The sequence below is a fragment of the Capsicum annuum genome, chromosome 2, assembly GCF_002878395.1.
Source record: "Capsicum annuum cultivar UCD-10X-F1 chromosome 2, UCD10Xv1.1, whole genome shotgun sequence".
In the NCBI taxonomy this organism is placed as follows: domain Eukaryota; kingdom Viridiplantae; phylum Streptophyta; class Magnoliopsida; order Solanales; family Solanaceae; genus Capsicum; species Capsicum annuum.
In genome coordinates, this window is record NC_061112.1 from 119,041,816 (window position 1) to 119,058,748 (window position 16,933).

General features: G+C 34.7%; 1 protein-coding gene across 4 annotated transcripts; it reads right to left on the reverse strand.

The window, feature by feature from the left end:
- Window positions 1–2,109: 2,109 nt before the first annotated feature.
- Window positions 2,110–13,426, reverse strand: LOC107852731 (F-box protein At3g07870-like). Of its 4 annotated transcripts, none has more exons than XR_007052260.1 (4): window positions 13,268–13,426; window positions 10,197–10,252; window positions 2,899–2,981; window positions 2,110–2,463 (listed from the first exon to the last, which is right to left on the reverse strand). XR_007052260.1 is itself a non-coding variant. In XM_016697769.2 (2 exons), exon 1 carries the CDS (start codon window positions 12,744–12,746, stop codon window positions 11,517–11,519), a length of 1,230 nt encoding a protein of 409 aa, XP_016553255.2. In that variant the 5' UTR covers window positions 12,747–13,013; the 3' UTR covers window positions 10,002–10,252; window positions 11,481–11,516. The 4 variants fall into 4 exon arrangements, 1 of the variants encoding a protein (XP_016553255.2); XR_007052259.1 differs by having other exon boundaries at window positions 2,317–2,463; window positions 13,162–13,426; XR_007052258.1 differs by lacking the exon at window positions 13,268–13,426 and adding an exon at window positions 11,481–13,013 and having other exon boundaries at window positions 2,317–2,463.
- Window positions 13,427–16,933: the final 3,507 nt, after the last annotated feature.

Consider the following 16,933-nt stretch of genomic DNA (forward strand, 5'->3'; position numbering starts at 1 on the left):
ATTTCTGATAAAAAAAAGATGTCACGTCATTCTTCTTTTACACTGCTTTAATGAGATATTAACAAAAATCAAGATATAATTGAACCTAATGTCTCATTTAAATCATTATGTGTGAATCTAAATAAAAAAGAAAGAAAAGAAATAGTAATGTTAAAATCTAGGAATGGAGATCATTTCTTCTTTTCTTGTCTAAAACTTCTTTTATAAGGCCTTCTAATTAGTATGAAATGATTTTCAATATCTCATATTATGATGTGTTCTTCTTCATCCATCACTACTATTTTCTTGGCATGGACCTTCCAAATATTGACTAAGTAAGATAATATTTAAATTGGATATTGACTATAATTTTTGTATTGATTTTAGTTCGTACTATTTAAAACCCTATAGTTTTGAAATAATACAACACATAGAAACAAATTTTAAAAGTTTAGTATACCAAATTCACATCCTACAAAAAAAAATCGAATAAAAAATATCATTCAAACTATCATAATAACGAAAACACACAAAAGAATTTTTTTATTCAATATTGGATATTAGCTATACTAAGAATTGTATCTATTGAATATTTCATATTCGCAAAAAATATATCTACTAAAAAGGTCGGAAAAATTCTTTCAACTAATTATCAAAACTAAATATTTACAATTTGCCACAGTGAAAAGATATGATATGATTATCACTCAAAATTGATGGTGACAAAAAAAATACAATTTCTCAATAGAAAAATATGTTAAAGATATTACCCAAATTTTACAATTCATATCAATTGGAGGAAAAATATATACTAAATAGGTATTACTTAAAAGTTAAAACTTATCATCATAAATCGGTACGCACAAAAAAAAAACAACATACATTTCTATCTAATAATTACATTTAAATGTCAATCAAATACTTATAGATTTCAGAAAGAGTAGCAGAATTCAATTGATACAAAAATGAAACATTAGGTAAATGGATAAAAGAAAAAATTAATGAGGATAATATCTTTGATATAGATATTGATATTTTGCAATCAATAGTACTCTTCATTTTTTTTTTGGACAAAATTAATATATAAAAATTATTAGAAGAAAAAATTGTTAGAGGGATACCACATTACCTTGTCTATGTTTCAAACATAAATTGAAGAAAAAAACAAACAAATAAACTCTACAATTATCAAACTGTTATATATTGGTTGACAATTGAAGAGCCAACAACAGGCAACAACATGTTGCAGACACTTATTATAATATTACATATGATAAATTTAAATTACTGGTCAGTATCGACGTGGGGAAAGAATGAAACTCTTATTCCAGTTAATACTAAAAAAAGTTGTGGTACATACCAACACAAAAATTATATTACGAAAGTTTATTTGGATAAGTTTATAAGCATATATTGTTAGGGTTTTTGCCCTGATTTTCTTACTATATTTAAATTTTACTTTTTCTTGTAAGGAAAATAAAAGTAAATATAATTACTTTTGCTTTTTCTGAAAGAAAAAATATAATTCTTTTCCATATTTGGCTAACCTCTTTCTTGAAGGAAAGGTTTTGAAACTCTATAAATAGAGCACCCCCTTCTCATACCATAACATAATAGCATCCACAATGTAGTCTTTTAAAGAGTCTTTGTTTAGGGGGAGATTTCTCCCAATAAATTTTAGGATTTTCAATTTTATTTTTAATATGTAGGCCGTTTGGCCAAACCATATTAATAATATTATGCTTTTTAGTTTCATTTTCATTGTCATCTTATTTATCGTCTCATAATTTGCAACTAATAGCTTCCGCATGACGCGCTCTCGATTTTGAACCCAACATATATCACATTACCTTATCTATGCTTCAAACACAAACATCCATGAGAGTATTTGATACATGCTCTTTTAAATTTGTACATTAATCTACATTCAAATTGAGACAATTTTGATAAGCGCCAGACTGTCATGCTCTTTTAAATTGAAAACCTGAATAATTCAAAAAAAAAATAAGTCAATTAGAAAAGAAAATTGCACAGACGCAAACAATGAAAAAATGTAAACTTGATATAAATAATATACAAATATGTTTAGAAGCATTCTCAAAATGATATAGTGAAAACAACACATGAAATGAAAAATATAAACAGATTGCTATTACTCTTCTTTATTGTCACCAAAAAAGGAAAAGGAACTTCTTGCTAATCAATAACTTTGAATAGGCAAGTACTTTTCAAGATTTTGACAACATATTTTCATTGTAGGTAATAAATAGAAACCTCAATCTTTAAAACTTTAAGTGACAATGAACGCATGACGCCCTCTCGATTTTGAACCCAACATATATTACATTACCTTGTCTATGCTTCAAACACAAACATCCATGAGAGTATTTGATACATGCTCTTTTAAATTTGTACATTAATCTACATTCAAATTGAGACAATTTTGATAAGCGCCAGACTGTCATGCTCTTTCAAATTGAAGACCTGAATAATTCAAAAAAAAATAAGTCAATTAGAAAAGAAAATTGCACATACGCAAACAATGAAAAAATTTAAGCTTGATATAAATAATATACAAATATATTTAGAAGCATTCTCAAAATGATATTGTGAAAACAACACATGAAATGAAAAATATAAACAGATTGCTATTACTCTTCTTTATTGTCACCAAAAAAGAAAAAGGAACGTTTTGCTAATCAATAACTTTGAATAGGCAAGTACTTTTCAAGATTTTGACAACACATTTTCACTTAGGCAATGAATAGAAACCTCAATCTTTAAAACTTTAAGTGACAATGAAATAAGATCTTTTTTCCCCTTAAGATTATGAAAATGCAAACAGCTAACCCTTCTAGGGCCTATTTTTAACCAAAATAAACCAGAAAGATACGATAAAACAAATGTGTTTATACTTACATCAATCCCTATAGAACTCTTCTTTCCATCTAATCCTAAATATTGCAAAGCCCTTCTTCCACTCTCCACTGCCGTATGAGAAACTATACAAATATATAAACTTTATAATGAGAAATGAGAATATGAGAAGAAATGAAAAGCCCAAAGACCGTCTCAATGCTTGTATGTAGTCTCCAGATATATGTAATTCTTTCTTGCACAGTATTTTTATATATGCATGAAAAATTTCCGGTCATTCTATGTCTGATCCCAAGAGACAATTAAAAAGTTAGAACATTTCAGTTAATTATTGAAGAGTTGCTAGTGTGTGGTTACTTCCAATTTCAAGAGTTTACAATTGAATTTTTAAGATGTTTTTCTTTTTCTTCTTTTGAGAATATTGAAGAGGTTGATTTCCAAGACCTTAGTTTTTTTTGTTCTGAGAAGAGTGGACCTGATGTAGAGAGAGAGAGATCAGGCTCAAGATTTGGTCTGTGTTCGACTTCTTTTTTGGTTTTGGTCTCACAATAGCCTATCCAATAAGCAAGATGTGAATATTTCCATCTTGGTTTCCAACAGCGCTAGTAAAACCTATTATTTTGCACAAAAGTAGGGCTCGAACACAGAACGCTGGCTTCTGCTAAACTGATGAACCCATGGTTGGACTTGGACAGGCCACTATTCAGAATCTACCTTTACTCCTCGTTGACCTAATCCTAATTTGGTGTGAACTGTACATCTACTTGCCAATGCTACTAACTTTGTACTGCGTTGTTGCTAATCAGGCAGGAAAAAGAGAAGAATTATCGCTTCATGAGACAAATATAATTGTAGGAGCACTTGAGCTCACTGAGAACACTGCAAGGGATGCCATGAGTCCTATGTCTGAAACATTGCTATTGATGTCAATACCAATCTTGACAGATTAATTTCACTTGAGTTTACCAGAATAGATAGAAAGACATGAGATGATTAAGATAAGAATATATGATGTCTTTCAGTGGGGTTCGAACGAATTTAATCTTGCAGTAAGGGGCATAGCAGGGGATTCCAGTGTACTACGAACATCAAACAAACATAATTGGACTTGTCCTGGTAATTTCCTGCTGGCTCAGTGATCCCCGTCGAGGGAAATTTGGCAAACCAATTTACTCCCATGTGCATTATCAAGCAACTTGAATGATATGCAAGGGACTTCATGTGGGGGTACAAACCCACACAAGAAAAAACTGTGCCTCATAGCCTGGAAATCCTTTACTAAAAGCAGACCTGAAGGGGGCTTGGGTATATAATGTCTTCATTGAAAAAATAAGTCTTTGTTAGTCATAGCCAAAATGCAGGGATTCACAGAGGAATTCGAGGTTTTAGCAGCTGGACAGGAGTTTTTACGGAGAAAAATCGAGTAATCAGCTATGGGGGTGGGTTAGGAAAGAAGATGAAAACAAAATTCAATTAGGAAAACTGTATTATTGTTCAAAATTATCCTCATTATTGTAGTCCATACAAGTATTTGTAGTAACCAACTTTCCCTGCTATCTAACAACCACTTAACCAACTAACTAACAGCTAAACTGATCAACTAATCAGTTATGATGACTCATCCATGACTCAACTAACTAATGCTGACTCAGCTAACTACTTCACTGCTTTACAATATTCTCATATCAGTACTACCTGTAATAAGAGATCCTTGACCTCAAGGATAAAAGTGAGGGAACCTAGTCTTAAGGATGGTTGCGAACTCCCAAGTAGCATGATCTGCAGATAAGCCTTGCCACTTGACCAACACCTGGACAACAGCCTTATTGCCTTTCTTAACCATTCTCCTCTGCAACACAGACTCAGGATTTTGGCACTGGGGATCAGCAATATCAGTGGTAGGGGGGTAGGAGATTTGGTTCAGAACAGCGTGACATTTCTTGAGGAGAGATACATGTACAGTAGGATGAATCTTAACAGATAAAGGAAACAAAAGAGTGTAAGCAACAGGTCCAACTCTTTTAATGACTTGAAAGGGGCCATAGTATTTTGCTGAAAGTTTGTGGAAAGAATGTTAAGCAATAGTGACTTGTCTATAAGGTTGCACCTTAAAATAGACCCAATAACCGACTGCAAATACCATGTCACTCCTATGACCATCTGCTTCTTGTTTCATCCTCACTTGAGCCCTCTCAAGGTGATGTTTAAGTAGTTGCAGTTTCATTTCCTTGTTAAGTAATGTGTTGTCAACCTCTGAGGAAACTGATTCACCAGGTAAGTATGGGAGGTGTAGGGGAGGAGGACGTCCATATAAAGCTTCATATGGAGTGGATTGAATAGCTGAGTGGAAGGAAGTATTGTACCAGTACTCAGCCATGGGTAAACAAGAACACCAATCCGTGGCATGTTCATTACAAGAGCACCTCAAATACGTCTCTAAGCACCTGTTCAGGACTTCAGTCTGGCCATCAGATTGTGGATGATAAGCTGAAGAAGTATTTAATTGGACTCCCTGTAGTGCAAACAACTCTTGCCAAAAAGATCTAAGGAAAACAGCATCTCTGTCACTCGTGATAGCATCTGGAAAACCATTCAATCGTACAACGAAATCAATAAACACCTTCGCCACAGATTGAGCTGAATAGGGATATTTCAAAGGGATGAAGTGACCATATTTGCTTAACCTGTCAACAACCACCAAAATAACCTCATGACCATCTGATTTAGGAAGTCCATCAATAAAATCCATGCTAATATGAGACCACACAACTTCGGGAATGGGTAATGGTTGCAGCAACCTAGGGTAAGCAGCCAGATCAGCTTTGTTTCTTTGACAGGTATCACATTTTTGCACAAAGGACTTGACATTTTGTCTAATACCCTTCCAATAGAACAATGTGAGTAACCTCTTCAAAGTCGCATCCACCCCTGAGTGACCCCCTTAAGAAGTACTGTGCCATAATATGATGATAGATTCTTTTAAGTTTGGCACTCTTCCCACCACCAATCTACCTTTTCTTCTAAGTTGATTGTTATGCCAAGTGAACTGAGAGATGCTAGTACCATCTTTTAATTGCTCAACAATGTGTTTCATGTTAACATCTGAATCCCAACTGGATATAATCCTTTACAGTAAATCAGAATTTGAGGGTGAAATTATTAAGGACATAAGCTCAGAACCCGTAATCCTGGATAAGACATCAGCCACTTTGTTCTCTACTCCTTGTTTATACTCAATAGTGTAGTCAAAGGCATCAATTTTGTCAGCCCCATCAATTGAGAGTTGGTATGAATTTTCTGCTCTATTAAGTACTTCAAAGCCTTTTGATTAGTCCTGATTATGAACTTTTGACCAAGAAGATATTGGGACCATTTTGTCACAGCATGCACAATTGTTAAAAGCTCTCTGTCATACACAGATATGGCAGCATGCCTGTTAGAGAGGCCCTTGCTAATGAAAGCAATGGGATGACATTGCTGCATAAGGACTGCTCCAATACCATATCCACTAGCATCTGTTTCCACCACAAAAGCTTTACTAGCATCGGGTAGTGCTAATATAGGAGATCTTGTTAATGCTTTCTTCACTTGAATAAAAGAAGAATCAACTTCAGTAAACCATTTGAAATTTTCCTTTTTGAGAAGATCATTAAGTGGTCTACATATCACCCTAAAATTTTTAATGAATCTCCTGTAATAACCAGTCAATCCTAAGAAGCCCCTTAGTTGTTTTAGAGATATTGGTACTGGTCAATTTTGTACAGCCGTGCCCTTTGGAGGATCAGTTGCTACCCCATCTTCAGATATGAAATAGCCCAAATATTCAATTCTAGGAACCCCAAAAAAGCACTTGCTATGCTTAGCAAACAACTAATGTTTCCTCATTTCAAGAAATACACATTTAAGGTATGCAAGGTGATCATGTAAATTCTGACTGTATATCAGAATGTCATCAAAAAACACTAGTACAAACTTCCTAAGAAACTGCTTGAACACAAAATTCATTAGTCCTTGAAAAGTTGCAGGGGAATTAGATAGACCTAAAGGCATTACCAGATATTCAAAATGGCTTGAGTGTGTCCTAAATGCGGTTTTAGGAATGTCCTCCATTGCCATCCTCAATTGATGGCATCCAGCTCTAAGATCTATTTTAGAAAAAATCTTAGAACCACCAAGCTCATCCAACAGATCTTCAACCACATGGATGGGAAATTTATTCTTCACTGTATGTTTATTCAGATCTCGATAATCAACATATAGTCTCTATGTCCCATCTTTATTCCCCACCAACAAACAGCCAATGCAAAAAGGCTGCTTCTAGGTTGTATTAGTCCTTGATCTAACATTTGTTGGACCATTTCCTCAACGATATCTTTCTTAACTGCTGGGTAACTGTATGGCCTCTTATTGATGGGTTCCGTTCCCTGTTGCAGTACTATGGTGTGATCAAAAACACCTCTTGAAGGTGGTAACTATTTAGGCCCATCAAACACCTCTTGGAACTCATTCAACAACCTTAAAATTTGAGGATCTTTATCAAATGCACCTTGTACCTCTAATGAGTACCACTGTAATTTGTTACACCCCATAGGAAGCACCTGAATCATACACAATTAAGATTCAATACCTAGAGTTTTTCCCATTTACCAGCACTAGAAGTTGTGATTTATTTTTCTGCACCTCTTAGCAAGTGTTTCCTTCCTTTGTACTAGAACTCCATAGTGAGCTCCCTGAAGTTCATTTTGATATCACCTAGTGTCAGCAACCACTGGACTCCAAGTACTACTCCATAAGATCCCAAGGGTAGGAGTAAGAAATCGGCTGTGAATTCAGCACCCTGCAGTAACCATGAAATTCTACACACTTGGGTTACCTTCATACGGTTCCCATTAGCAGCGTCCACCAATTGAGGATTAGTTTCCTTGACCTTACATCCCAAAAGTTTCACCAATTCAGGGTCAATAAAATTATGGGAACTCCCAATATCCACCAATATATGCAGTGGTTTTTTGAGTGATAACCAGTTACTCTCAGTGTCCTATATCCCAATGACCCATTCAAGGCATGAATCGAGATTTCCATCTGCTCCATAACTGGATCTTGTCCCAACTCTTGGCTTTCACCGTAATTTAACTCTTGATCCATCATTTCTTCTAGCTTTTCAATCTCGAAGATATACAACTGTTTCAAATTTGTGCATTTGTGACCAGGGTTATACTTCTCCGAACAAAAGTAACATAACCCTTGTGCCCTCTTCTCATTCATCTCTTCAATGCTTAACTTCCTCCTATTCATCCCTTTCTGAGCTACTGGAATACCAGGATTTGGTGTTGATAATAAAGGTTTATTATGAAAAATTCTAAGTATTAGCGAAAGAATTTTGTCTCGTGGATTTAGCTTGAGCAGTCAAGTAGGCTTCCTGCATTCTACCAGTTTTGAACACTTGCGGTAAACTGGTAGGATTGGTCTGTTTCACAGCTAGATTTAACTCATTTACTCTTGCCAATTTTCTCTCAAAGATAGCTTGATATTCTTTCACTGAACCTATTTGCTTAATCTTCTTGATCTCCTCCATAGGATCATCATAATCGACCCCAAATCGTTACACCAATTCCATTGCATATTCATTCCAAGTAGACGGGTGGGTGTATTGTCTATACCTCATAAAAGATTGATGCCATTGAATAACTTCACCTTCTAGATGTATTGATGCCAATCCCACTCTTTGATCCATAGCAATTTCATCAAATTTAAAGAATTGTTCGACTCTAAACAACCAGGATTTCACATCTTCCCCTGAAATTTTCAAAAAATCAAGTTTAGAGTAACGAGCAATACCTTGCTGGTACCCCATAAGGTTTCTGTTTCTGTTTCCTCTTCCATTGGTTGTCTCTCTCTTGACTGTCTAGCCCCAGAAGCCTCAACTCCATCTTCTACAGGAGAATTATCCCTTTGATTTCCTTCGAGTTGTTCCTTCAATTCTGATACCGTTCGATCCAATTTCTTCAACGATGCTACCTCACCTATAAGGACTCCCATTTCTGAAACTAATTTCTGCATCATTTCTCTTAATTCCCCCATTTCTGTTGGAGAATTATCATTAGACCTTGTTGATTTCGTCATTATGGCCAAGAATCTGAGTGGCTCTGATACCAATGATAGTCAAAATGAAGGGATTCACAGAGGAATCCGAGGTTTTAGCAGTTGGACAGGAGTTTTTACGGAGAAAACTCGAGTAATCAGTTATGGGGGTGGGTTAGGAAAGAAGATGGAAATAGAATTCAATTAGGAAAACTGTATTATTGTTCAAAATTATCCTCATTATTGTAGTTCATACAAGTATTTGTAGTAACCAACTTTCCCCGCTATCTAACAACCACTTAACCAACTAACTAACAGCTAAACTGATCAACTAATCAGTTATGATGACTCATCCATGACTCAACTAACTAATGCTGACTCAGCTAACTACTTCACTGCATTACAATATTCTCATATCAGTTAGCTAGTACTTCTTGACATATGTTCCATTCTCCCTCCCTTTGGGCATCTACCCTTACCTTGAAGTATTTAACACTCTGTCAATGGATCCCCTTTGTTGAAGAATATCATGTTGGGTTGGAACTCTTTCCAACATGGGATTATATCGATTCTGGCATCGTGAAGGCATATTAACCTTTGATCTGATCCGTGAAACTAACCAACTGTTAAACCTAGGAGTGCAATTGCAGGCCCTCTCGTCACACCATTACAGGCTTTCTTTGGCCTTGATATGTAGTAATAATGATTGGGACCTGACTCCAATTCCTTTGAATTACCCAACCATGTTACTCAACAAATCTAGGAGTTTAGAGCCTAGTGGCGTTTTCTCTGTTCGGTCAATGTATATAAACAACTCTGCAGTCCTTTTCCATCAACTTCTCAGTTCTCGTGGGTTTGGAAGCTCACAACACTACCGAAAATAAAGCACTTAATTCCTTTGACTTTGCTGCCATGATAGGTTGCCTACTTTACTAGTATAGTTTTTAAAACGTTATCAGAAGATGTTATGCAATTAACACTTTCTTGACACAGAAAACAACATAACAGCAGCTTTAAGGACTCAAAACTTATCGATCACAAGTTGCAAAGCATCAGTATAAACTTCTTATCAGCAGCTCCTTAGAACTACAATTACAATTTCACAACTGTAAACTTGGCAAGTTCTAAATATTTGAAACAGCAATTGCTGACATGATTCATATGAACAAAATGTCTTTGATCATAGTCAGACCAGAGAATTCACATATGCAAACAAGTAGAAGGTCAGAAATAACTCGAAAAGGGAACAAAAGACAGACGTTGTGAAGTGAATACTAAGAGTTGTCACAGCGGCCGTATGAAGTCTTCTTCTGTGCTGCATCATCAAAAAGATGCCCGTAAGTTTAGCAGAATATAATTTTATGAGTAAAATTTTATTAATGAATGGCAAAATCCAACATATAAAATGTATGCAGCAAAAAGCAGAAATCCTACAAGAAAGCATGTTTCTTTACTAATCAGAACAACACAAACTGGAATATCATCAGTACTTCAACACAAACTAAAATGTTCACTAAAGATCCAGTCATCCAGTCAACACAAGCAGAAATCCTACAAAAAGCTTGTTTCTTTACGAACAACATCCAGTCATCAGTACTAACTGGATTATTACAAGTAGTTCAAGAATATCCAAAGAACCAAAATGTTCCATTAATCTGTAACGAAATGTTTCTAATACTTTCATCAGTAAAGAGAGAGAAAAAAAGGGCACGTTCAAGGAGTAGCTCTACCATTCACGATGTCTACAAATGATTAACTGCAAACATCTTGCTATTAGATGAATGGAAGACAATTGCCTCATCTTATTACTTGCTCAATAAAGGAATCAAATCTGATGGGCGCTTCCAAAAACAGAAGATAAAGCAAACACAGTTCAAGATCAGGGATTAGTGATTTTTCTACGTTTCCCTCACTAAAAATATAGAAGATATCATAAGGTCGGCAGTTGCTGGAGACCATTATGTTATTACTACTTATCTGTGACAAAAGTGACATACTGTTGACTTCCAGATTCTATTTACTCTGAAGTATTTCATGTTTCTCATTGTCAACCAAGTACAGCCCAAATACTAAAAGACACCAAGAACAAGTAATGCAGTTCTCCTTATGTGTTCATCCCTCTACTCCTATTAGATATCAGAATTCTTAAGCGAGATCGATAGAACTATTTGATACGTATGTTTTCTTATTCGGACGAGCTTCTCAACCAGTTAACGGTGCAGTTTGCTACAACCCACAATTACATGTGCTGGACTAGTGCTATGAAAGAAGCTAGAAATAGCAGCAACACCCAAGCATCTCAAGCAATTCATAGAATTAACTAAAGTAGTCAATAGACATAGTCATCAGAGGGAATGAGTTTAGTTCACTGAGTGCTTATATCATACATACATGTGTGCCTAAGAAAAGAAAACTTCTGAAGCAATCACAACATCTAAAAGTGGGAGTTAACGAGTAAAAAACCATCTAAAAGTGGACGTTGACAAGCAACACACAAGAAGAATGTATACAGTTCATAACATAAACTATAGCTATTACTGAACCTTAAGAGACTTTTCCATTTCAAGACATCTTGCGGATCAAACTGTTAGCATCCCTTCGATCAAAAGTAGGCCCTCCGGGCAGTCAAAAATCACATGTGATCCTTTCTCAGAATTCTCCAATGTCAATGTCTTCTTAACTGAGCAAGGATAAAGGTTCTCATCATTCTGAACTACCAATTCTGATTTATTCACCGCGTAAAACAACAACACCCCGTCTTCATTCTCGGCTACAATATCACCATTCCTCAAACAGCCCAAAATTCTGCCAAACCCGGATAACGGTCCTAGCTTACATTTCTTTCTCCATTGAAATTTCTTATCATCCACTTCCCAAACATCAATATAGGAATTGTCTCTTTTCCACCAGATCAAAAAACCAAGAGAATCCTCAAAATTCTCAAGAGTCGCATAATAATCCCCTACTCCGACAAATGGCAGTAGCAACCATTCAAAATCCATTTTACTCACTTTAAAGCGCACCAACCTCTCATACTTGCCGGGAATATACTTTTCATAATCATAAGCCATCCAATAAGGCTCCGCTTTAAAGATCGCATCACAAGAAGGCTTGTCAATATAAAAATAATTTCTTTTACTTTTCAGCTTCTTCCATCCTAAAAGATACTTCATTTCACGTATTTCGAATTCCACATTGGTTTTGGTATATCCTGGAAATGGGGGAACACAAAAGATTCTCAAGATCAACAAATCCTTTTTCTGTGAATCAAACGCCAATCCAACTGATACTTTCTGTGAGGGGTTGATGGTTTTAGAACGCATGACCATCTTAGACTTGTTCATTGCTGGATTCCAAAGTGTAAGCGCATCACCCAAAGGTGGCTGAAAAATGCAGAGAATGCCATTGACAGGACCGGCAATGGACATTTTGGGTAAGCTGTTAGGGTAAGGATTTTTCACTTCGATAGGTGGTAGAGGGGGTTTGTATTGTACGAGTACATTATGATCAAACCTTCCATCATTGGACTTGTCAACGCGGCTCTGTATAATAATCATGGATGAATCAGTGCGCTGCAAAGAAGAGGAATGGAGGTAATGGGTGGCGACGAAATCGGACTTGTAAATGAGCTTCTGCCACTGCTTGCAAACAGACCTGTATTGTAAAAGGGTCTTCAAAGGAAGCCAAGAGAGGATGTTAGAGATGATTTCTGGCTTAAAAATGCAGTTGGATGTTGGCTCTTGAGCTCTGTTGTCTGTTTTCTTGGAATTTCCTTTCCCTTTCTGCTTTCCTTTTCCTTTTGGCGCCATCTTTTTTGGCTTTACAAGAATTGGCGAAGAAGACGATCAACTGTTTTTTGTATCAGTAGAAGAAGAGTGGAAAAAGAGTCTTGCGGGTTTAACGAGAATTGGCTTTTTATAGTTGTGTATTACGTTCAAATCTACATAACAAAGAGACCTACTAAAATACAATCATGTACATACCAAAGTTGATAAGTACAAAAATAAAACAAGAGTCGTATAACAAAGAGACCTATTAAAATACAATCATGTCTATACCAAAGTTGATAAGTACAAAAAAATAATGAGTACACCAAATGAAGTAGTTGAACGAAGTTAGAGGTAAAGTCGTCTAAGAGCAACCCAATGAGACATAAGCAGTTGATGCATTTGCTGACAGCTTAAGCAATGTCCGGACAAGTGAAAGAAAGGTAATGAAGCTTACTAATAATGCACCGATATAAGGAATCATCAACTAAATTATTATCAGGTGAGGGATCAAAAATAGATGTAATAGGCGTGGAAACATCTTTGCAGTTATCCATAGCTACCTCATGTAGGAGATCCATAGTGTACTTCTCTTGAGAAAGCAGTAGATCAACGGAAGTACGAATCACCTCAACACCTAAAAAGTAATGAAGAAAGCCCCAAGTCGTGTTTATCTCCCACATAATTAAAACCTTTATTAGGTATTTCTCTTTTAATTTCTTTTTATTTGGTAACGTTAACTTTGAAACATTTACCAACACATCAGGTGAGGAATAAAAATTTTCACACATCGTGTGATTCCTATTAGACCAATCAAATTGCTCTATTTTGCAAAATGACGAAACTACCCCTAAAATGCCAAAGCAGGCATATTGAAACCGCCTCTTCTAATATATTGAAAATGAAAATGAAAATATGCACTCCATTTAAGTAAGACTAAATTTATCTCGTCCATATTTGGACCATAATAATCTTACTGAATATTAAGGGACAACTGTATATTTTAGCAAACATAAGCTTTTAATTATCCTATTTATCTTAAATTTTAATTAATTACAATTCATAGTCTTTTCTTGCCTATTAATTATTTTTAATTACAGTTTATAGTCTCCCTCATTTATTTTTTCTCTTTTTCTATTTTCTATTATTCTCCTTTTTTTTTCCTTTTTAAATTTTTTTCTTCATTTCTTCTTTTCCTTTTTTTGTTGTTTTCTTTTTCTTTTTTTATTTTTTCACTTTTTTCTTTTTTTCTTTTAATTTTTCTCCTTTTTTTTTTCTTTTTTTTGGTATTTTTTCTCTATTGTCTATTACTCTCCTTTTTTTTTTTTTTGCATTTTTTCTCCTTTTTCTCTCATTTTTTCTCCTTTTTTTTTCTTTTTTTTCCTTTTCATTTTTTCTCCTTTTCATTTGTGCGAACTAGCAAACATAAATATAAGTGCGAACTACAAATACAAATACAAATGTGAACTATAACATACAAATACAAATGTGAACTATAAAATACAAATATAAATGTGAACTATAACATACAAATACAAGTGTGAACTATAACATACAAATACAAGTGCGAACTATCATTTGTATTTTTTAATTATTGAAAAGGAACGATTAATTTTCTCTCTACAAATACTTGTTTGTATTTATTAATATGAGTTGTATTTATTGATACAAATAAATACAATTCAAATTTCTATACAAATACAATACATACAAATGCATATTGTATTTATATTTGTAAAATCATTTATTTGTAATTGTATTTGCATCAAATGATATTTGTTTATTTACAAATATGAATGATAATTTTGATATACAAATACAAAACGGTATATTTGTATCAAATGATACATTACATAGTTATATATTTTAGAATCAAGAAAATACAATCTATGCATTTACTTGTTTGTATACAAATACAAATGATAAATTGTACATAGTCACAGCTAAATACAATATGCAATCAACTTTCAAATATAAATATAAAATAATTCTTTAAAAATGAAAAGGTATCGACGAAACTAGAATACAAATACAAGTATAATCTAAATATACAAACACGATAAAATCATAATATAAAATAATCCAATATAATATGCAGTCAATTATAAAATACAAATACAAAACAGTTCTTTAAAATATAAGTGTGAATTATATAAAATATAAATAATGATGGTGAAAATTTTAACAAATACAAATACAAGTGTGAACTATAAAATACAAATATAAATGCAAACTATAAAATATAAATACAAGCGCGAACTTTAAAATACAAATACAAATACAGTTGTATCAATGAATGTAGACACATAATTTTGTCCCTCCCCGAAAGCATTCTTACCATTTTACCCTCGTCTTAGTGTGTGCCCTCACACATGTGATAACCCCTTCACAAAAAGACAAAAATAACAATTCCTAACTAATTTTATCTTATTCTAACAACCCCTCCCTATTAAAAATGACACATCACCATCACCACCCTAACTACCCATGTGATCCCCCCTCCTTTTTCTTATCCACAAAGAAAGAATATATGGGGGACCCACCAAAATTCCCACATCATAACAAATCCATGCCCATTATAAAAGAAAAATTCTAAGAGGGAAAAAGGAGAGGTTCACTCTTTGATCATCATCTTCCCCACAATAACAACAATCACAAAATAATCTTCCTCACAAGAACAACAACAACAACAACAACAAAAAGGGGGAGCCGGTGAACAGTAACCGGTGAACAGTAACAGTGAACAGTAACGGTGAACAGTATCGGTGAACAATAATGGCGTGAAAAGTGACGGTGAACGGGTCATTATTTGTCGAGTTGGATTGTTGGTGTTAAGTTTCGGCTCGACGTTTCCGGGTGCGGACTCTCTTTATTCGAATAACATTGAGTTTGAAAGCTTCAAATTTAAGGTCCAATTCTTTCTTCTCTTTCATTTAATTCTTATGTGATTGTGATTGCGTGTGATTCGATACCGTGGTTTGTTTGTTGATGTGAACTGTTGGTGACATTTGGGTGTGTAATGTGCTAAGCATGATTGGTGAATTTTCGTTATTCTCGATTGGTGGTTGTGTATTGAAATGGGTTAATCACGTGGTTGAGAATGGATTAGGGTGAGGATTAAAAATGAAGGAAAATGAATATTGATTAATTTTGATGTATTGATAATGTTGAACATGATAGAATTGTGATACGTTGAACTTGGTAGGCAAACGTAGGTCGGGTAGGAAAATTTAGGAATAACGATTTGTTAGAGTGTTTGAATATGCACGTGAATGGTACTTTCTACTTTATTGCACGAAAAGTTTAAATTGTACTCATTTGGTCGGGGAATGCCCCGAAGGATTTGTATTGATTTATCCGGGGAATGCCCCGAAGTAGCATGTATGCAAAGAAGGCTCGTGATCAAGGCCCAGAACGTCGGGTGGAGTTTAATTTAAGATTAGCTTAGAATAGAATAGGTTTTATATTTCAGCACCTCTTTTATTTTGGATTGTATAATTTGGACTGAACATTATTTTGGTTTGTTTTGAATTTTGTGTGATTTGTTTGTTTGCTTGTTTTGTGCGTTTATGTGGTTTGTATATTTGTAATGTCAAAATAGCCGATACGCTCCATCAAGCGACCGTGGTCGAACCACGGGATCGAGGGGTGACTAATACCTTCCCCTCGGTCAACAGAATTCCTTAGCCGGAATCTCTGTTCGCGGATCAGTTTTTTAGAGTCAAACCGTTTTGAAAAGGATTTTTCAAAGGTGACTTGGCACACCGGATTATGCCAAGTGGCGACTCTGAATAAGAAAAAAAATAATGTAAATAATCCTTTTTTTTTCGAAATAAATTTTTCATTTTTGTCACCTTAATAATAAAACCCTTTCGAACTTAAAATACATATCTTTTTTTGGAGTCAAAAAAGGGGTGTGACAGCTCTGGTGACTCTGCTGGGGAACTTGTTCAGAATTCGAGCTTATTTTGGAGTCGTATCTGCTTTGTTTAGCACTATAGGTATATAAACATTTTTTTGTGTGAGTTGTTTTGTGTTATTATTTTATCATTATGGAATATTTTCATGCTCTTTGTGTACAGTATTTATTCTATGTGTTACCACTTTTATATCTGGCATCATGTGTCTACCCCCCGACCTTCTTTTTGCAACAAGTCCATAGTACACGTGTTGTACATGACCTCTCGTTGAGTCACCCTTATTTTAGGGAGGGAGCCGTCGGTGTTATG

Coding starts and splice junctions, on each gene's coding strand:
- LOC107852731 (XM_016697769.2), bottom strand. CDS start 12,746: ATGGCGCCAAAAGGAAAAGGAAAGCAGAAAGGGAAAGGAAATTCCAAG.